General features: G+C 37.3%; 1 protein-coding gene across 11 annotated transcripts in view; it reads left to right on the top strand.

The window, feature by feature from the left end:
- Positions 1 to 22784, top strand: part of ralgapa1 (Ral GTPase activating protein catalytic subunit alpha 1) — a 93151-nt gene that overhangs the window by 4255 nt on the left and 66112 nt on the right. For 10 of the 11 annotated variants that reach the window (XM_048190875.1, XM_048190869.1, XM_048190866.1 and 7 more), the window contains exons 2-16: positions 6898 to 7008; positions 9648 to 9697; positions 11456 to 11513; positions 12677 to 12720; positions 12942 to 13119; positions 14286 to 14401; positions 14720 to 14858; positions 14984 to 15192; positions 16795 to 17040; positions 18270 to 18440; positions 19429 to 19554; positions 19713 to 19861; positions 19968 to 20091; positions 20424 to 20661; positions 21531 to 21695. In XM_048190875.1, the coding sequence (XP_048046832.1) occupies positions 6898 to 7008; positions 9648 to 9697; positions 11456 to 11513; positions 12677 to 12720; positions 12942 to 13119; positions 14286 to 14401; positions 14720 to 14858; positions 14984 to 15192; positions 16795 to 17040; positions 18270 to 18440; positions 19429 to 19554; positions 19713 to 19861; positions 19968 to 20091; positions 20424 to 20661; positions 21531 to 21695 (2124 nt within the window). The remainder of the gene's footprint in view (positions 1 to 6897; positions 7009 to 9647; positions 9698 to 11455; positions 11514 to 12676; positions 12721 to 12941; positions 13120 to 14285; positions 14402 to 14719; positions 14859 to 14983; positions 15193 to 16794; positions 17041 to 18269; positions 18441 to 19428; positions 19555 to 19712; positions 19862 to 19967; positions 20092 to 20423; positions 20662 to 21530; positions 21696 to 22784) is intronic. The other variant, XM_048190865.1, reaches the window with a different exon arrangement.

Raw genomic sequence — 22784 nt, 5'->3', positions numbered from 1 at the left:
AACACGCTGACTTATGTGGACTATCTTTTATTTGAGGAAATCTGTTAGTAGTATCTAGTAGTAATCTAATAGTAAGCCATTAGGTTTAAACTTATTGGTCCTGCGCTGCATTTTGACTCAGTTGATTTTACTCAGTTGTTCTTTCAAATTGGGCAGGGTTAGACTAGTCGACTAGTCGGTTGCAAAATTTCCTTTTAAAAGGTAATGAAATTAGTCGTTGTGCACATCCCTAGTAGTGTACCTGCACATAGCACTGAAGTGAATCAGTAAAAAATTGCATATAAAAGTAGGCTATATCACAGTTTTGAATGCACTTAACATAAAGAATTACAAAATATCATGGTATCATGACCAAATTATTGATTTAATGTTGTATCACCAGGTCAATGCATATTATACAGCAATGAAGTGAAGTTTCCCTAAGTGATAAGCTCAACATTCACATATTAAACACTATTCACACGTCCACTTATTATGGCCTAGATCAGACCTTGTGCACAACAGCTTTTGTGCATTTGTGGATCTGAGGAAGTAAAGCAGCCTAAATAAACGGATGGGTGTGTTTGCAGAGAAACTGCTCTGATAGGAAGCACACAATACTGTTTGAGATTTTGTTTGGTTTTTGTTACTTGTTATTCGAATGCATCTGTGACTGTTTGAAATGAACTTCTGATGTGAATATAAGAAATGTTTAGTTCAAAACTGTAGTCTGCTTAAGTCCTGTCTTTCTGTGCACTAGATCAATTGCCATCTTTAGCATGCTGAGCTTGAGAATTGCTGATGTGATCAACAGTCATATTTTATATGAAGTCAATGGGCTCTTAACAGATTGCCACACACTCTTGTAACTGCCTGAGATCCTAAGGTTGATTGATTGCCAATATTTAAATGACTACACCACTATTACTATTGCACATATTAGAGATTTGTACAAATTAATCCTTTAATACCAAAGTATTAAACTTTGATATGTAAGTTGTCCTGCACTATTTGTACTATGAATGGTATTTCATTGAGAAGAGGTACTTTTCTAAGTGATTGAAATTATGATTTTGCATGTTGGATGTCAAAAAAAAAAATCCCATAGACTTACATTCTTTTGACTTTAGCCAGAAAGTGGCCATCTAGCAACCACTCAGAATACCTTAGCAAACACATCCTGACAACCACCCACAACATCCTAGCATCAAAAGCATCAAAACTGAACTCCATGGAAAGCATCGTTCTGGTTTGAAGATGCATTGTACATTGTGCATTCCTTGAGAATGACCATTTGGGAGGGTCTGTGCTGTCGTTCTTTCCATGGAGTTCAGTAGAGCTGCAAGATTAATCATTAAAGGTGCCATCGAAAGGAAAATTGAATTTACCTTGGCATAGTTGAATAACAAGAGTTCAGTACATGGAAATGACATACAGTGAGTCTCAAAGACCATTGTTTCCTCCTTCTTATATAAATCTCATTTGTTTAAAAGACCTCAGAAGAACAGGCGAATCTCAACATAACACCGACTGTTACATCACAGTCGGGATCAATATGTACGCCCCCAATATTTGCATATGCCAGCCCATGTTCAAGGCATTAGACAAGGGCAGAACGTCTGGATGTGCACAGCAGAATCATCAGACTAGGTAAGCAAGCAAGGACAATAGCGAAAAATGGCAGATGGAGCGATAATAACTGACATGATCCATGATATCATGATATTTTTAGTGATATTTGTAAATTGTCTTTCTAAATGTTTCGTTAGCATGTTGCTAATGTACTGTTAAATGTGGTTAAAGTTACCATAGTTTATTACTGTATTCACAGAGACAAGAGAGCAGTCGCTATTTTCATTTTTAAACACTTGCAGTCTTTATAATGCATAAACACAACTTCATTCTTTATAAATCTCTCCAACAGTGTGTAATGTTAGCTTTAGCCCGTTAGCCACTGAGCACTATCAAACTCATTCCGAATCAAATGTAAACATCCAAATAAATACTATACTCACATGATCTGATGTATGCATGCAGGATGCATGACGAACACTTTGTAAAGATCCATTTTGAGGGTTATGTTAGCTGTGTGAACTTTGCTTATGCTGTTTAAGGCAAGCACAAGCTCCGGGGGTGGGGAGCGTGAGGAATTAAAGGGGCCGCAGCCTGAATCGGTGCATTTCTAATTATGCCCCAGTTATCATGTAGCCTATATGAAATAGCTTCTCAAACAGTCTTTTAAGCCACACAGTATCATTATTTCTGTGTTACAATAATTCAAATTATCACAGAAGTACTGGGATAAGTTTATAGTTCGCATATAAACACTGGTGTCTATGGTAGCAATCAAAATAGAGGAAATCACCTTTTGAAAGTAACTTTGTATCAGTTACATTGTTACGCCAGTAGGTGGCAACAAGTGACTGTTAAAAAAATGTATTTATCATTGAATCATTCATTCAAGAGATCAGTTCGAAACAAAAAAACGTTGTCTTTATGAGTAGGGATGCATTGAAATGAAAACTTTGGGCCGAAACTGAACTTGACTGAATTGAACTGAATTGACCGAAAATGACTTTTTAAAAAAAGAATTATTAATTTCCTATTTTAAATTCGTTTTTTGTATAATTGTATTATTATTAGACTTGTTAATTAAATTCAGTAATTTTACTGAATCTGAATTTAAAAAATACAAGCCATATATTAAATAACCACAATTTACTAAAGTTAATAGTAAGTAAATAGGCCTGTATTAAAATAATGTTACATATCAATATATTAATATCAATATATTATTCTTCATTCAGTTCTATGCAACAGAATCAGATTTACCAGATTTATTTTTTGACAAATTATCAAAATAAAGTATAGTCCTACAAAGTTATTATCATCAGAGCATGTGAGCAGATAGCAGGCAGTGGATCAGTGTTTGAGAGGGTAGCGTCATTTGACCAGTGTTGCCTAGCACGGCTCTACCACACCATGTTACAGTACAGTTTGCAAACAGAATCAAACAAGTTCAGAGAAATTTCATGTCGGCATGTTATTTGAGCAGACTTGGCTTTTCCGGTGAGTGTGAGTGGTACATGAGTGGAGCGTTTTGGCCATGCGCACACACAGAGCGGAGCATTGAGCAGTCGCTTCGAAGTTGTGCATCTTAGGAAACCGAGCCACTCGCAAACATAAAAAACATGCTGCACAAGAGTGAAACCTGATTACTTTTTTTAAACTGCAGCAGCAATTAACATTGTTAGATTTAACATTGTTAGAACCCTTTAGTAAATATCATGTTAATTTGTTTAGTTGTCTATTCAGAATCGTGGGAGAATCGTGATTTCTGATTTAAACAAAAAAAAAAATCATGATTCTCAATTCATGCTGCTCTAGTGTTCTGTTCATCTTTAAAGATGAGGGCCATTATCTTTGTGTGATTCTAAAACACCGTCAGGCACTTGGGGTCTCGGCTGTGTTCTATTTTAGATCACAAATATTTCCGACAGCCAGTGTAGCACCATCCGTTGGTCTGCTCTCTCTCATGTACTGTAGTTTCAGCCAAAATTCTCTGTCTGTCTGTTCTCAAAGCTTTTTGAAAAACACCACAATCTGTAAAAGTTGGGCTCTGGCTCACTGCTGCACTTTGTCAGTTTGAATTCGGGATGGGCATTTTGACAAATTTTGTACCCTAACACTAAGGTTGTCAAAATTTCAGTTGCTAATTTCACTGTTTCCACAAAAAATAAGCAGCACTCTTGTCAATTATAACAATAATAATAATGCCAAATCAGCATATTAGAATGATATCTAAATGATCATGTGACACTGAAGACTGGAGTAATGATGCTGAAAATTCAGCTTTACTTCACAGGAATTAATTACATTTTAAAATTTATTACAATTTAAAACAGTTATTTTAAATTTTAGTCATATTTTACAATATTACTATTTTACTGTAGTTTTTATCAAGTAAAGGCATCCTTGGTGAGCATACGAGACTTCTTACCTACCCCAAACTTTTGAATAGTATATGTGAATATAATAGTGTATGTGAAATTTATAATTTGTTTTATTCACACACAGAATGTTACTATTTTTATGTTTCTCAATTTTTTTTGTATGCTTGCTTTTTTTTATTTCCTCTATAAAAAACAATCCACATCTGAATGCAGGCAAGGGTGCAGTTTGCAAAGTTTGAATATTTTTACTAGTCGATTATGTGCACATTTCTAGTATGCCCAAAGATACTCGCTACCCCAGGTCTCTGTGTTGGCTCTTTTGTTCTAGCTGGCTCACAGCTCTATAAACGGAATGAAGTAGGCACTTGACTGAGGTCTCTGGATGCTGCGGGAACGTGTGACCAGAGCCGGCCGCTGCATTAGGATAATGAATGGAGCTGGACTGTGTGGAGGAGCTTTAAAGTACAAATATTGACTTGTGTTGCTGGGCTGCAGGTTGCAATAGACTTCAGCATCAGTAAAGAGACCTGTGCTCACATCCTGTGCTGAAAGAGGCAAATTATAAGCTTGACAGATTGTGTGCGTGAAAGAGAGACCAAGCATAAATGGGATTTTACACAGTACACAATGAAGTAATGTTTGTTTGTCATGATCCTAAAGATCTTTTGATCTAAGGGTTTATACATAAATACCTAGTTTTGAAGTAAAAAAAAAAAACAGAAAAAACACTGCTTTTATTATGCATGTATTTCTTCATGAAACTTACACATTAATTGTCACACTTAAAGATTGGAATATACTACATGAATTTTGCTCAGATTTTTGCCCCGATTTGCAGATTTACAAGTCGACAATTGTTGCTGAAAGTCTGTGCCAAACTGCAGATTTTATTTAGCTTCAGATCATAATTCCATCCAGTCAGATGATATAAAAACATGTTTGATATTTAGGGCCCAAGCCCTGAAAGGGTGAAGGCCCTCTTGTTTTCCTTAGGTACATTTTTTTTCTCTGACCTTTTGGGCACTTGGGTCCCTTAACGTACTCAAAAACTCTGAAACTTTTGCAAACATGTAGGAATCGTTGGCCATCAGGGCTGGGCACAAGTTGTTGTGGGGGAGCTCTCTGTGTCACCCATTTTCACCTACAGTAACCAAACGTCATATAGTTATAGATCTCATCGGGCCGAACAAATTTCACACTCTAAGTCAAGCCAGCCCAACAGGAATTTGGCTATTTAGGGTTGTTTGAAAAACAAATGCTCTGGAATTTGACTCCTCCTAGGGAATTCATCTGATCACCACCAAACTTGGTCAGCATGAAGCCAAGACATTGAGGATCCTAAATTGTGAGCAGATTTTTGCTTTCACGAACAGTTTGGCCGTGGCGTTGAAACAAATTTATGGCGAGAAAAGAGAAACAGGATGCGTGTTAAAACTTCTGCATACATTAACTGATTTTGATGAAACTTCAGCTGTGTGTTCGTTGTAGGAGGCTGATCACATGGATGTGACTATTGTGAGTCAAAGTCATAGTGCCACCAACTGGCAGCAGGAAGTGTGTCACTTTCAAAATGCTTTGAAATTCATGGCAGATGTAGACCTGTGAAAGGATTCTTGATATCTTGAATACTGTTGTCATGGCAACACATTAAACTTTAAAGTCCCCCTGAAATCAAAATTTAAGTTTTTTAGCTTTTAGTATGAATATGTTAGCCTGAAGGTCATGAATAAGCTGGTGTGTTCCAAAACAATGACAAAATTCGCATTTAGGAGATATAAGCATTCAAAACTTAGTCTCTCACTTCCATTAAAATGGATCATGGATTTTCATGACATCACATCACACTTCAGTTTCTCGTCAAATCTTCGGTCCAATCAAATGCTCTCTAGAATCTGAAGTCCCGCATCCTCCTACACTCTTACAGACACTGAAGTCTCAGCTGAAACACATTTACAAGTTTCTACATGGTGAATGGCACATAGTGCACTATATAGAAAATAGGGAGCGATTCAGACAGTGTAACTATGCTTTCCATTGACGCGAAGGAAGTTCGTTTTTGCGTTAGTTTCACATGAACCGCCGCAACGCGAGCAGCGCAGTCTGTTCTGGCACAGACACACGAGAGCACAGAGCGGATCATACGCGTGAGTCGGCACAGACCACAGAAGGTATCGGACCAATTTGAATTCTGCACAGAATGCTGTATAAGCGATATAAAGGACATTATGAGGAGAAACGGTTAGAGATTAGAAGGAAACAAAGGTTTTACAGAGTTTAACGGCTCTGGCCGAGCTGTAACATAAATGAAACGCTATTGGCTATTTAAAATACTGACCACATCTACCTACCCAAATCTCTACAACAACTACTGGGGTCACCTCCTGCACATCCATGTTTGTTTCATCTGTCATGTGTCTCCTAGCAGTGAGGCCCATGTTTCTGTGTGAGTTTGCTGTGTTCTGGATTTTTTTAAATTTATTGTCGTTTAGTGTATGATGCCCAGTTTTTCTCTGTACAGTCGTGATATCAGATAGTGAAGGAAAAGCAGCAACAAGTGTGCATTTGTGTATGTTGTGCAGAGATTCTTCCCTTTTTATGTCCATATTTATGCATCAAACAATATGTAGTCACCTAAACAAAATAATACTAAATATCGTCCAGATAATATTTTAATAATGTACTTTGGCACATTGACCATATATAAGCTTATTTTTAAGTTAAGTAACACAATGACTTTATAATATCAAACTTAATATTTTTCTCACATCATTTAGCATGAAATTATGTAGCTGCCTTTAAATTTATGGAATGGGGTCTATTGCAATTATGTTATTATTAGCACAATAAAATGCATTTTGCTTTTAAAGCACTTCCGAAGAAAATTATTACATTTTAAATTATACAACTGTTGTACAAACTGCTAAATGTCCAGCTGATTCATTGTTTTTTGTTTTGTTTTTTGTAGAAAATGCGGAGCCTGCTGAACTCAAACACCTCTTTGAGCAGAATTACTCCCACATCTACTATGTGTTCTTTGAAAACTTTGTCACCATTGAGGTTAACCTGAAACAGAAAGGTAAGACCTACAACGCTTTATTTTCTGTCTCACCCACTGTTTTTGTTTTGTCTTATGAGAATTTTTTTCTGTACTGTTGTTGGATAGTTTAATGTTTTTCAAAGTTCGATTGCATTGTTTTTCAGCTGGCCTACTCATTATGTGCTCTCTGCAAACAAGTCAGAAGTCACAGTGTTAATGAGCAAGTTTCCATGAAATGGCTTATGACGAAAATTAGCCAGCCCTCAGTTAGCCATGTCCGGTCACACGGGCTCATTATAGTGCACAGAGAGCACAGCCAGTGTCTCAGAACACTGAACAGTTGCTCATTGAGTATTCAGAGAGCTGCTCACTGCCTTTGACCTCTCATTTTGTGTCTTAGCATTTTCTCTTGTTGTACTGCATCTACTGCACAGTAGCTGGTTCAGATTGTTATCCTTGCTTGGTAAAAGCAATTGTCCTAGTCCTCCCCCCACATACTTTCTTTACGATTTTATTTTTTAGGTAGTTTGCCTTTATTTTGTTGCACACTCAATTGTGGATAGGAAATAAAGGGTGAGAGAGGTGAAATGAGATCATGATCAGCTTTGACTTTTCCCACTTAACATGCATTCTTCTCTTACTGTAGTGCTACCAACATCAGTACTCTGTTGCCATCAAATGCTTGTTTCAATAAAGACTTATGTTATTATTCAGGTATTTGTATATAAACATTGACAGTTTAAGTTACTTTAACTAACTTGTTCAGCAGAACTTTTTTCAGACTGTCGTAGGAAAACGAACATAGGAGTTTAAGTCAGTGTAACCCCCTTACATTGCTCGCAAAACCTGAATTCACCAAGTGTAACAAAGATGTTGATCCAGGAACAACATTCCAACAACATTCCAATCAACCAATCAGATTTGAGGGACAAGTTTACAGTTTATGTCAAGTTTAGGTTTACAACCAAGGCGCTTCTACATCAGTGTTATTCACCTATCATTTCCCTCTGATTTTAGGTATAACTTAATAGGTAGGGTTAGGTTTAGGGGTAGGAATATGGTTATGATTACATTTTCGGTAGGGGTGGGTGATATACCGGTAGACATGATTAACCAGTAGAAATTTGTCAACCAGTAGAGATTTTAGACTATCGTCTCTATCGCTGTGCTATGCGGTCACGAAAGCTTATCATTTGAATGCATTTTTAAGCACTGCGGTTTAAATACAAGTCATTTTAAACCGTTAAAGCGCAATTAACAGGGAAAGACAACTCATTTCAGTATATACATAGAGTAGGTTCTTAAAGTCGAGGGAAATTGATTATTGAAAAAGAAAAAAAGTGTAGTTTGGGCGATTTGGTTTTGACTTAATGTACAATTATTTTTGTAGAATTCAGAAACCCTTGTTATTAGCGACACCGGTGGCCATTAAGTGAACTGCAGCCAATAACTTGTCACTCGTGCTCGCGCTTTTGCACGTATCGTACAAGAGACTGAACGTGATTCAGTGGTGAAAAAACAGCAGTTAAGAAAGTGTCAAGATTATCGTGGCAATGTGGATATGTTTGCACAAGCTCTGCAATTCACTGGCATCATGGCAACAGATGAATAAAAATCACACTGTTATGATTGATTATAAAGTATATTTGAGACTGTAGACTATATAGATCTGGTTATGTGAGACTATAGTTTGAATTAGTCACTTTTCTTTTCATGACACATTGATATTACAGTACAGAATGTCTCTTTTGGCATTATCCTGAACATAAGCATTTTGTTTCATGTGTCATTGACCGGAAGAGAGGTTTTTGTCAGCATGTGTAAATGTCGCATCATTTTGATTTTCCTGGTAAAAACGTCCTTCACATCAAGATCAGTCTACAGGCTTTCATAGACAACCAAGGAAGTCCGAGAAGGTCTTGTTTTCGTTACAAGCAGTTATCACATTGGGAATAAAAAGCAATTAATACATGATAATTCTTACATATAGCCCTTTAAGTGGACAAAAGAGAAAAGTTTATTTTTAACCGCGTGATTGAGTTATTACAAGTGTTAAATGCTTTGACTAGCACTGTCAGAACTTCTTAAATGTTAAAGGACAAGGAAATACATCAGACATTTAAACTGATTTTTTATTATGAACATAGGACTGACCTGAAGGAAAATGCTAAATCTGAATGCGGGTAATAAACTCGCTCAATCGATCTCTTTCTCACAATACTCTTCTACATAATACATTAAGCTTCAATGAACAATATCAATGGAGAGCACACAGTTTACGTTACTAGTAGTGATACACAGAATCGCTGGGTGAAGTGGTCATAGCCGTTTTTTAAGCATGAATAAAACACAGCTATTGACCAATCAGAATCAAGCACAGGAACTAACCGTTTTATAACATGCATTAAAAAAATAGAATTTTCATTTAATGTGACTTTAAATAATAATGTTTTGACAAAAATTGTTTGGTCGCTCTCTATCCAGCTTTACTTTTTTAATGCTTGTACATCTTTCATTAAAATTGATTAAAAAGATTGCTTTAATGCCACATGTTGAGGTCCCCATGTTTCCAGTGCAGATATGTAATCCTTGTTTGTTAAACTATTAATATCAAGCCCTGAGGGATTTGTGATCCCTTAATGACGTTCAACGTGTTTTGTGTTTTCTCTTTCCTGAAGGTCACAAATCACAACGAGAGGAGCTTGATTCTATTCTCTTTATATTTGAGGTAAGAAATGTAGATGATCACTTGATGTCTATTTAAACACATTAGCTCAACCTCATTAGGTTTGGTTTCATTGTGTCAGCTCTCATTCAAATACTCCTATCTGATGTTCACATTGTTATATGTATGATCCATGTATGAGTAATTGCTGAGACAGTGATAAATGAGATCATTGATAAGAGAGTGATTGACGTGCACCTGACAGATAACTGATTTGTCTCTCAAACGGAAAACAGGTGTTCTTTGCCGCACCCAAAAACGCTTCTTATGAGTCACGCTTTAGCTTTTGCTCAACTGTATGCCCCTATAGCCTATGTGTAGTAGAGCTATTTCAACATTCCAGTTTTAATGTCGCAAGGAAGGCCAGTAATGCGTGTTTGCACAAATCTGCTCATCTGTTTTGAAATGTAAATATGTGCTGCAGTCTCTTGTTATATAGACTGAGATGTTTAACCTTTATGTTATGTTGGGGATGTTTTCATCCACTTTGGGGATATTTTTCAATATAAAAAGTGATTGTGGACTGGATTTTTTTTTTTTTTTTACCTTTTATCACAGTCTTGGGCATGTCAAAGATTAGTAACAACATTGGCTTTGATGCATTGTTAGTTTTTGTGCAGCATCAGATTTTAATTTTTTCTCCCTCATTTACTGTTCTTTGCTGTTTTTGCCCCATTGACTACTATTATAACGACATTTTTTGATTGCAAAGCCATGACACCATATAATCATGTATTCTGATTGTTGGTGGTTTTCCCTGTTGGGAAGAGGTAACATTTGTTATTTTTACTGTTGATCACCAGGTGGCACCATTAACCCTTTAGATAGGCCTGTGAAAAAAAAAAAAAAGCTTAGTTTCTGGCTTTTATATGGAGTATAACAGCATGTTATAGTGTGTGTGTGTGTGTGTGTGTGTGTGTGTGTGTGTGTGTGTGTGTGTGTGTGTGTGTGTGTGTGTGTGTGTGTGTGAGAGAGAGAGAGAGACCTTATGCCAACTCTCTCTCTCTCACTCACACACACACACACACACACACACACACACACACACACACACACACACTAACATGCTGTTATACTCCTTATAACTCCATTTAAAAGAAAACTAAGCTTTTTTTTTGCACAGGCCTATCTAAAGGGTTAATGGTGCCACCTGGTGATCAACTGTAAAAATTAAAAATTTTACCTCTTCCCAACAGGGAAAACCACCAACAATCAAGAATGCATAATTATATGGTGTCATGGCTTTGCAATCAAAAAATGTTGTTATAATGGAAGTCAATGGGGCAAAAACAGCAAAGAACAGTAAATGAGGGAGAAAAAATTAAAATCTGATGCTGCACAAAAACTAACAATGCATCAAAGCCAATGTTGTTATTAATCTTTCACATGTCCAAGACTGTGATAAAAGGTAAAAAAAATATCCAGTACACAATCACTTTTTATATAATGAAAATAAGTCATTTTGTGTGTTTTTCCCCCCCCCCCAAATCAGTGAAATCATGTATGAAATTGGCAATTACATTTTTTTTTTTTAAAGATTTAGTAGTTTTGATCAGGACTGAGGTTGATTAACAGATTTATGCAAAAAAAAAAATGAAAAAAATATGTATCTGATACATTTTTACAGCAGTTTAATTTGGTGGATGTTTTCATCTCAAACATAACGAAAGGGTAGTGAATTTGAACAATACACAAGGGTTAAATACATGTACTAACATATATAGGCATGTCTGCAGTCAAATCCATGTGCTTATCTTGCAGAAAATCCTACAGCTGTTACCAGAGCGAATACAAGGAAGATGGCAGTTCCACAGCATAGGTGACCATTTCTACTCATTCTAATATGCTGATTTGGTGCTCAAGAAACATTTCTTCTCATTATCATTGTTGAAAACAGATACTTCACATTTTACAATTATATAATTTTGTGCAGCTTTTTTCCTTTGACGAATAGAAAGTCTAAAAGATCAGAATTTATTTGAAATGGAAATCTTTTGTAACATCAATGTCTTTACTGTCACTTTTGATCAATTTAATGCATCCTTTATTTATCTTTTTTTAAGTCTTATTTGAGATTACCATTAGGTGAGGAAACAGTGAGGAATTTTTCACACTGGAAAAAAAGTGACAACACCAGTATTACCGATAAGACAGAGTGGGAGATATTTTATATAATTTGCAGGCATCAGAGAGCTGCTATCAATATGCAGAGTTGTGAAATTGATTTTGAATGATCAAATTCATTATCACTCGTACTCTGTTTATAAGGAGAGGCTGTACTGACCCCACATTTTACAAGATAAGATATTTGTCAATGCTGCTCAGGATGTCCACCAAATCCTCTGCCATCGTACTGTCAGTCATCTCTCCTTACTCTCGTCACATGATAAGTTAAATCCGACACTTGCTTCACTGTGTTGCGACTTTGCAACCCAGTGCGGAGAATGTCATGGTGGGCAAGTAATGTAATCAGTGTATGGAACACAGCGGTAACACCGACTATCACAGCAAGCCTAATTACCATGGAAGAGATGTGATGTATCTTGTGATGCTTTGCACCTGGTTTTAGTGACTTAACATCTTGTATTAGCCGGTGGTCTCTCCTTTTCCTCTGCTTTGAAGTCTTTTAGCAGAAGGATACACAGACCACCAAGATAAACACAGAGAATGCCAAGGATCTGGGGCTCAGAAACACCCAGATCTGACCGAGAACTCTGACATTACTGTCCTTCATCACTTACTTAAAGAGATAAACAATGCTTAGACTGCCTTTAACATGAAGGATAAATAATTTTCAGTTTTATTTTGTTTTGCTCTTTTCTCAATAAACCCAAGTTGCATACAAACAAACATAACTGACAGCTTTTTAAGCAGAGACCACAGCAAACGAGTTTTCCATAATTATCCAGTTAGCTCAGTAAGCCAGCTCATTTGGAAGTTATGAATTTGTTCCTCAGACTAAACAACTGTGTTGCTTCATAGGTCTTGTTCTCAAGAAATTGCTACACACTGGAAACTCCCTAAAGGTAGAAAATGTCAATAAATAGTTTACAATATTTAAAAAGTATCTCAATAATCATTGTATGAGTTTTTATTTTAGAAGAAATTGTTTTCCATCCTTACTTTTTGTTATGACTTGTATAAAATATATCCTCTGAGGCGACTTCTTTTTTTCTGCTGACATAACCAAGGCTGTGAGGTTAGCCAAAAATTTTAATCAATAGTGTGGTTGTATTATGGTGCATAGATCCGGAGGGAAGGAGTGCGTCTGTTCCTTCTGTGGATGCAGGCTCTGCAGCACAATGCTCTGAGAGAGCAGCTCTGGATCTTCGCCTGTCTGATCCCAGGATTCCCTGCACCACAGTCTGAGCTGGGCCCTCGAACCCTGGATAACCTGATCAGCCCTCCCCTTAACCTTCAGGAGAGTAAGTGTTTGTATGCTTTCTCTCACACCTTATGTTTCATGAATATGAGCTCTTTTTTTTTTTTTTTTTTTTTTTTTTTTTTTTACACTTTTGTAGTATTTATATTTTGTCTCTTAAGGTCATGTATAATGTTAGTCAAGATTCCTCTCACCAAAATTAAAAAATTAAAAATTATTTCATTTTCATGACCATTTTCCATCCTCTTTCCAACCAGTTATATCCATTTTGCTTTAATTTGTTTACTTACTTTTTTTTTTTTTAGTAATTTTAGTACTTCAACTTAATTAATTTATTTGCTAAGGCAACATTTCAAATTTTTGTTTAGGTTTTTTTTTTGTTTGTTTGTTTTTGTTTTGTTTTTTAAGTAAAATTTAATTTAATTTAATTTATAAATAATGCAGGCTCATAATTAGGATGTCATAGGGTGCTTTCACACTGGAAGTTTAGCTCAAAATGGGGCACAGTTCACATGAAAAGTTCACATGTGAAAGCTGTCATACAGATCCGGGAGCGCACCGAGCTACCGAACCCGAGACTACCTGTAGGAGGTGGTTCTGAGTTTGGTTGCACTCAAATTGTGGTGCGATTTGCATGAATGTGAAAGCAACTCGCGCTTGGGTTCACACTTGTTCAGTAAGTAAAGTAACCAGCCAATGACAACATCACTAATTCAACAAAGCACAATCTAGGGGATGACAGTGGTGATGATTTACCTTGGATACGAGTGAGAGTGCAGTGTCATCGTGCAGATTGCAGTCAGAGCGGCAAATGAATGACTTGCAATCCTCAAAAGAATCTGTTTTCAAACAGCAGAAAGACGCCTTCATGTGACGCACCTCCAGTAAACCAGTGTCCTTCACTCTGCTGAGCATAATAGCACCAAATTAATAAAATGTGCTGTGCACGTATGCGATGACGTAAGATGAACACAAATGCACCAAGTGAGTGTGAGTGTGAAGCCAGAACAGTGCCGCCAGTCGCACTTGGACCACAGTAAACATGGCCCGTGTGAAAGCATCTATAAAACCACAACTTTTCTGAGTGACCTGTTCTGTAGCTTAGTTTCCATGAATGTTTTTTGTGTACTGTGCAGGGAGCTTTTTGAGTATATCTGCATAGCAAATTAAATCCCCTTTTAAACGCATCTTTTTTGTCCATTACTGCAGCTCAAGTGACCCCAGAGGAGATCAGCCCCCTGGTGCCGCCTCAGTCAGGTGATAAATCCCAGGAGGATCTCACTGGCTACTTCCTGGAGGCTCTACTAAAATACATGGTAAACCAGGTACTCCCCTCTTCCTACTAACACTGCTGATGCTAACACGGCTAGCACAGACCCAACGCTAAAGCTGCGGAAACCAAACTTACATGCCACTGACCCCAGATCTGCATGCAGTTGATGCCAGATACCCTTGCTGCAGCGGTGTGTTTCCTTGGCGCTGCAACGGCTGCTCTGCTTCACACCCTCCCCAACATAAACAACTGCACCACTCTCTGCCTGCCTCCACCAACCCCACTGTCCTCCACAAAACACAAACAGGCTGTTCTGTCCCAGCTGCTGTTTATATGCTCAGTTTGCCATGTATGTTCTGTGCCCCTACAGGCCAAAAGTCTGGAGTGGAAGTGCAAAGAGAACCACGAGAAGGGGTTTGCCTTCCTGTTCGCTAATTTCAAAAAGTATTACCTGCCCCATATCTTCCCCAACTTCTCCAAGGAGACCAGTTTGTACAATCCTATTCTGGGTAAGAGTTTATGATAATCCTTCATGTCAAAGTAAACACAATTTTATATCTTGATTTATGAGCCAGTTATAATTGCTCAGGATGATAAGATGTCTAATTTGGATTTGTGTCCTGTTTTATAATAGAGGTTCCACCCATGAGACCAAAGCCTTACTATATAGTTGTTAAAAGAGACCCAGAGACCAATGAAGCCCTGTACTGCACTAAAGAGAACTTCCTCAATGCCAGAGTCATATTTATCCGCTGGCTGGTCTCCTTCTGGCTGGAGCCACGGTCAAACACAGGAACAAACATCCCTGGCATGGAAGGAGAAAACGTGCCAAAGAATATCCAGGTAGCAACACAGATCTTCTTCACATGTATGATGCAGTAATGGCTGTAAAGCACTATTAGGGTTTTAAAGGGAAATTTCACTCAAAAATGTGAATCCATACTATGAATTGAGAGGTTAACTCCAAGTCTTGTGAAGAGATATGATTTAACGGATTCAATGTAGGCTTTTATTTACATCTAACCAATTATTGACATAAATACATTGAGCACATCACATATAGTAAACACGAGACAGAACGAACAAAAAGGTTCGTTTTAGGATGTTACGCATGGGCTTCCATGTTTAACGAATAAGATGCTTGTGTGTTTAAATGTGAATAAAAGCCTAAATTAAATTTGCTCATCATATAAAGCAAATCATCTCTTTTCACAAGACTTGGATTAAGCAGTTTGATTCATGTTGATTCATTTTACGACACCTCATAATGACCTATTCGGATCTTCAAAGTTTTGGTTACCTGGACTTTCAGTGGAGTTCTCATTTTTGGCTGAACTAACCCTTTAAATGTGCCATCGTATTGAAAATTGAATTTACCTCGGCATAGTTGAATAACAAGAGTTCAGTACATGGAAATTACATACAGTGAGTCTCAAACACCATTGTTTCCTCCTTCTTATATAAATCTCATTTGTTTAAAAGACCTCAGAAGAACAGGCGAATCTCAACATAACACAGACTGTTACGTAACAGTCGGGATCATTAATATGTATGACCCCAATATTTGCATATGCCAGCTCATGTTCAAGGCATTAGACAAGGGCAGCCAGTATTAACGTCTGGATCTGTGCACAGCTGAATCATCAGACTAGGTAAGCAAGCAAGGACAATAGCGAAAATGGCAGATGGAGCAATAATAACTGACATAATCCATGATATCATGATATTTTTAGTGATATTTGTAAATTGTCTTTCTAAATGTTTCGTTAGCATGTTGCTAATGTACTGTTAAATGTGGTTAAAGTTACCATCATTTCTTACTGTATTCATGGAGACAAGAGCCGTCGCTATTTTCATTTTTAAACACTTGCAGTCTGTATAATGCATAAACACAACTTCATTCTTTATAAATCTCTCCATCAGTGTGTAATGTTAGCTTTAGCCACGGAGCATAGCCTCAAACTCATTCAGAATCAAATGTAAACATCCAAATAAACACTGTACTTACGCGATTAGACATGCTGCATGACGAACACTTTGTAAAGATCCATTTTGAGGGTTATATTAGCTGTGTGAACTTTGTTTATGCAATGATAGAGTCGAGAGCTCTGGGGGGGGGGGCGGAGAGTGCGAGCAATTAAAGGGGCAGCAGCCCTGAATTGGCGCATTTCTAATTATGCCCCAAAAAAAAAAAATATTTAAAAAAAAATCTATGGGGTATTTTGAGCTGAAACTTCACAGACACATTCAGGGGACACCTTAGACTTATATTACATCTTGTAAAAAAACGTTCGATGGCACCTTTAAGGTTTGGGTTAGTAACCAAAATGTCATAGGTTAAACTCTTATTAGGCTGCACATTTACCCCCAGGTTGGTCTTGAGGTTGTCCAGGACCATTGAACAAGCTGTAAACGTGCATTTTTGCAATGTTGCTGCTGTTTCAGAGAGCGGCGGCGGGTCTGGCTGCCCGAGGGGATGATGGCGGCCCAAGACAAGATAGTCTGGATGGGGGTGTGACTGGCGAGCCAGAGCAGTCGCACTCCAACACAAGCACCCTGACAGAGAGAGAGCCCAGCTCCTCCAGCCTCTGCAGCATGGACGAAGAGCACCTCACTGACATTGAGGTGGTGCGCCGGGTCCTGTGCTCCTCTAGAACCAATGTCAACTTTATCACTGAGATCTTTCGACAGGTAATTCTCCCATGTAGAACAGAAGGGCTTCCCTTAATCTAAATATCAATGAAAGAGGAAGAAGTCTGGATCATTTTGAAGAAGTGCTTATGAGAGAGGTTGATTGTTCTTTTCGGGAACTTCTGTGTCCTAGTGATAGAAAAGATGATTAGCTTTCACAAAGAGGAACATGAATATGGATTGTTACAGCCCATATTTTTGAAGAACTCAAAGACCCTGTTCAAAATGGTGCACTCAGTCCTTAAATACATGACTGTTTCTCCAATCATTCTTACATATTCGGGTCTTTATCGACCTGGATCTATATCTAACACGGAAGGATCTCTACCTGTCGTGATAATATAAAACTCCTCTGATATTAGAGTAACAATTACAGAAGAATAAAATAAATCGTATTTTGTTACCTTTTGGAGCTTGAAAGGGCTCGGTTTGAGCAGATGTTTTATGCCATCATCACTGTCCTTGTCAGAGCTCATTTCCCAGTAAATTCAGCAAATAATAGGCTAGTTTATGTTTGAGGTCATGAATATGAGCCCATTCGCGATTTCAAACGTATTCTCAAAACTATATAATTTTCAACATCTTCAAAATCAATATTTCGATCGCTAACAGCTTCACCAGATCCATCCAGTGACAGTTACAGTCATATTTGATTGTGTTCAGTACTTGCTCTGCAGTAAATCTCTGAGCCATTTCATGTTTCTCTTATTATTTCGTTTTCTGTCTAAATGAGTTGTCACTTCAGCATTGTGTTTCAGACATTGCCACCTTGTGGAATAAAGGTGAATTGCACTTATTCTGTCATCTAAGATTCAATTATTGTTGTGCAGAAAAAAATATATGTACTCTCATACACACCTCGGGTCGTTTGCGACCCTATACAATTTTTACAAAAAATAAATACAAAAATAGGCATTCTTTTATAATTTTATGATTTTTTTCTTGTTATATTCTTTATAATGAATTGATTGAGGAATACCAAGAAGGTTGATGACTAACTTTAAAAAATGAACGAGGAGGAGGGTAGTGAATGACGTCCCGGGTCACTAAAGACCCGAGGTATGCATTTAAGGGTTAAAGTGGTCTTTGGAACTGGAGATGACTGTCAAGTTTGCACCCATTAAGAAGAAAGATGGCCAGCTAATGAATCTCATCTTTTGTCACTGATTTCTCTATGTATATACACTGATTCTGTGTGTGATTATAAGTGAGTGTATTATATTCTGCAGGCGTTTCTGTTGCCCATGTGTGAGGCTGCAGCCATGCGTAAGGTGGTGCGGGTGTATCAAGAGTGGATCTCTCAGCAGGATAAGCCTGTGTTTATGAGAGAGCCAGAGGAAGACCGATTCACAGGCCAGCTGGACTCTGCCCACGAGCAGAGAACTGATAAAGAGGAGGAGGTAGGTGTCTCTGAAGTTGACAACAGAAGAATGCTAAAGCGGTTATTACACTCTGAGTCAGCCTGCACAACAGCTTGTTCCCTAGATTCTTTGTTCCAGATATATCTGTGGTGGTATTGGCTAATATCCACTTATTGGCATCAGTCTGGCTAGGTATTAAATAGTCACCCACTTTATATTATATTATATTATATTATATTATATTATAGTATTCAGGCCTGGAAATTGAGGGTAACGTGGGGAGACTGAGTCCAGGGAGTCAATTTCGAGGGGGGACAGTGTTCCAGTTGGTTAGATTTTTTTTAGGTAAATAAAGGGATTTCTACTTTTTATTTAATCAATAACCTATGAAAACAATACAAATTCAGCACAAAAACAAAGCGCAATAAAATAGCATGATTAATCTTAAAAGATCACGATCTCAATTCAAACATCTACACCACCTTACTTCTAAATGACAGCGATTCGGCTCTGTCTATTAAACCTTTGACAAGATCACAGTGAACATTCAGATCTGAGTTGGCACTGCCGCTGACTCGGAGAGAGCAGTTGTCATGTATGAAAATAACTTGATGTTTCAAATAAAGATTGTATCAATTACAGTGTTACACCACCAGGTGGCGACAGGTGACTGTTAAAAATGTATTTGTCATTGATCATTCAAGAAATTTGTTCAAAAACGCCGATTCATCCAGTAATGGAACAACTAAAGTCTCCCTGGTGAATCTCAGCCATTTCAGCCCATAATATAATATATTATATTATATTACACCATTCAAGTTTTAGTATGAGTTACTTATTTATTATAAAAATATATGTCTATTAAATATTATATTTATATTTTTATATTTGTTAAATATATAAACAGGCAAAACCACATACATTTTTAATATTGAACATCCTAATGGTTGTCAGGCATAACAAAAATATATAGCAATAGCACTGTACTGTTATTGTTCACCAGTCAATGTGTATTTTGCTTGTGCAGGATATTGGGCTTACAGTGTCTGTTCACAATCGAAACCCTAATTGGTGCAGGAGTTCTGGGAATAAATACTCTGATTCCGATGTTTTGGAGTATAACGTCCACGCTGGTGTTCAGGCCACACTACAGGTGAGTCCAGGTGTACAGGTAACTAAGGGTTCAAGATGTAGACTTGTAACTGAAATGAAATGCTCTTTGTGAGGTTCAAACCAGTAGAGTTCAGTTTGTGGAATAATAATAAAAAAAAATCTAATCTCATTTCTCCCACTATCTCTTTCTCCTTGCAGGTTTTCATCACCAACTCCTCTAACGTCTTCCTTCTAGAGGCAGCCAATGAGCTGAAGTCACTTCTGGAAGAGCATGTTGACATGTGCAAGCGTGTGCTCAACATATACCGCAGTCTGGTTATGCATGAAACCATGAACCAGAAGACCTGGTATGCATACACATTACATTTCATTACTCTGGTTTCAGGCGTCTGCTTGGAATATCTGCTCAAGCTCTTGTCCGGCTCATCCTGAGTGTGTTTGGGTCTGTCACAGGGAACAGATCTTGTTGGTGTTGCTAAGGGTAACTGAGTGTGTGATGAAGAGGCCTCCATCCATTATGCCTCATGGGAAGAAGAGTAACACTTTATCAGGACGTTTGGCTGGGGCCATTTTTCAGGTACCACCTATGATGGGCAGCTTTTTTTTTTTTGCACAGTATTTCACTTTCAGTTGGACAGAAAAATTACTTGCTGTTGGAAACTTGGTTAGAACACACAGTCAGTAGAAATCAGTTCTTTGCTAGTCCGTGTTAAGGCCCGTTCACGCCAGCACTATAACGATAAAGGTCGATCTAAATATAAAAGATTTTCTAAAACTAAAATTAAAATAAAAGCTATTTAAAAATATTAATTTAATATAATGTATAAATAATACAAAAATAATTATTTCTAGTTCATCTGTCAAAGGGTCTGATGTAGTCCATACTGTGTGGTCTGTCTTCCTGTTCAGACTCTGATTGTGGCCTGGATCAAAGGGAATCTGAACGTGTACATCTCTCGGGAGCTGTGGGACGACCTGCTGTCTGTACTCTCCTCTCTCACATGCTGGGAGGAGCTGGTCACCGAGTGGTCCCTCACCATGGAGACACTTACCAAGGTACTAGCACGCAACCTTTACAGCCTGGACCTGAACGAACTGCCCCTGGACAAACTCAGTGAGCAGAAGCAGAAGAAACACAAAGGCAAAGGTGAGTTTATATAAAAATACAAAATCACATGAATACTTTCACATAGACTAAGGTAGTTGCGTAACACGCTCAAGCCTTTAAAGGGGTCATTAATTCTAATGCTTGATCTGATATTAATGATTCATGTACAGTCAGATGTTCTTTGTCTATGTGTCAGTAAATCAAACCGTTGACTAAACGGTCAACTTCACGTTGTTTCTTTTAGTAGGATGAAAATAATATATATAGAAAGCGATCAAAGAACGCTCTCTTTACAATAGGTGGAGCTGTCAATCAAACTGCGCGAGTTTATCTGTTACTGAGTTCTGTACTCGTGCCAAGACTCTCGTTTTATTCAACAAATCTCTTAGTTACATCACGTTTGCACTGATAGTTATGATGAAAGCATTCGTTAGTTTGCAGAAATTGAGTTGCAATGACGAGACCACTGCTTTCATGCGCACAACAACATGTCTGTGATTGGCTACATGCTCTTTACTTCAACCTTTCATACCACAGACTACATATAATGCTTTATATGCTCATATTTTATATGCTATTTTCGAGACAGTAATACTTAAATATTTCATATGCAAAGATGTTAGCCAGTCACAGCAGTGGGTGTGGTTACACTAAAGTCTTGCAGCAGACACGCCCCTTCAAACAGTGTGTTCAAATAAAAGGTCTAAAATCAGGGTAGGAAAAGTGTCTTTTATTTCTAAATTGACAATTTTTGATGTAAAAAGCATACTAACATTATAAGTGCACCCCAGGAAACATTATAAAACAATAAAACAACACAGTTCATGACCCCTTTAATTTAACATACCAGCTTCACTATCATTCATCTGTGTATAATATACATACACATTTGTCCCTACTACCTCTAGGTGGCATCCACGAAGGCCAGAAAATCACTGTGGATCGGTCTTTCTCCAAAGGCTGGAGTCGAGACCCACCAGGCCAAGCTGCTGCTATGAGACAGCGTAGCGCTACCACTGCTGGCTCACCAGGCATCGAGAAGGCCAGAAGCATTGTCAGACAGAAGACTGTGGGTGAGTGTGTTTCAAGCCCTTCCTGTCAATTTAAATTTATTTTAGGTCCTTTTAAATCGTACAACCTTTGCTTATGCTTTTATCTGCATTACTCTGTTACCATAGTTCAGAAAGACAAAGATGAGCAAAGATGAAGATATTTACAAGAAGAGAACATGATTGCGTTAAATTATGTCCTTTATTAAGGTGCAGTCACATTAGTGAAATTTTGCAGGCAAAAAGGTCTGTTGTAAATAATGGAGAGATGTATGAAACACAGTTCACACAGATACAGTACAGTCCAAAAGTTTGGAACCACTAAGATTTTTAATGTTTTTAAAAGAAGTTTCGTCTGCTCACCAAGGCTACATTTATTTAATTAAAAATACAGTAAAAAACAGTAATATTGTGAAATATTATTACAATTTAAAATAACTGTTTTCTATTTGAATATATTTCACAAAGTAATTTATTCCTGTGATGGCAAAGCTGAATTTTCAGCATCATTACTCCAGTCTTCAGTGTCACATGATCCTTCAGAAATCATTCTAATATGCTGATCTGCTGCTCAAGAAACATTTAATGTGTACAATTGTACAAAATATTTGTGTACAATATTTTTTTTCAGGATTATTTGATGAATAGAAAGTTCAAAAGAACAGTGTTTATCTGAAATCGAATCTTTTGTAACATTATAAATGTCTTTACTGCCACTTTTGATTGATTTAATGCATCCTTGCTGAATAAAAGTATTCATTTCTTTAATTTCTTTTCAAAAAAATAAAAAATAAAAATTCTTACTGACCCCAAACTTTTGAACGGTAGTGTATAATGCTACAGAAGCTTTGTATTTCAGATAAATGCTGTTCTTTTGAACTTTCTATTCATCAAGGAATCCTGAAAAAAAAAGTACACAACTGTTTTCAACATTGAAAATAATCATAAATGTTTATTGAGCAGAAAATCAGCATATTAGAATGATTTTTGAAGGATCATGTGACACTGAAGACTGGAGTAACGATGCTGAAAATTCAGCTTTGCATCACAGGAATAAATTACTTTGTCAAATATATTTAAATAGTACACAGTTATTTTAAATTGTAACAATAT

The sequence above is a fragment of the Megalobrama amblycephala genome, linkage group LG5 (assembly GCF_018812025.1).
Source record: "Megalobrama amblycephala isolate DHTTF-2021 linkage group LG5, ASM1881202v1, whole genome shotgun sequence".
NCBI classification, from domain to species: Eukaryota; Metazoa; Chordata; class Actinopteri; order Cypriniformes; family Xenocyprididae; genus Megalobrama; species Megalobrama amblycephala.
Note: the sequence above shows the minus strand (reverse complement) of the source record. Positions and strands in the feature narration are given on the sequence as shown.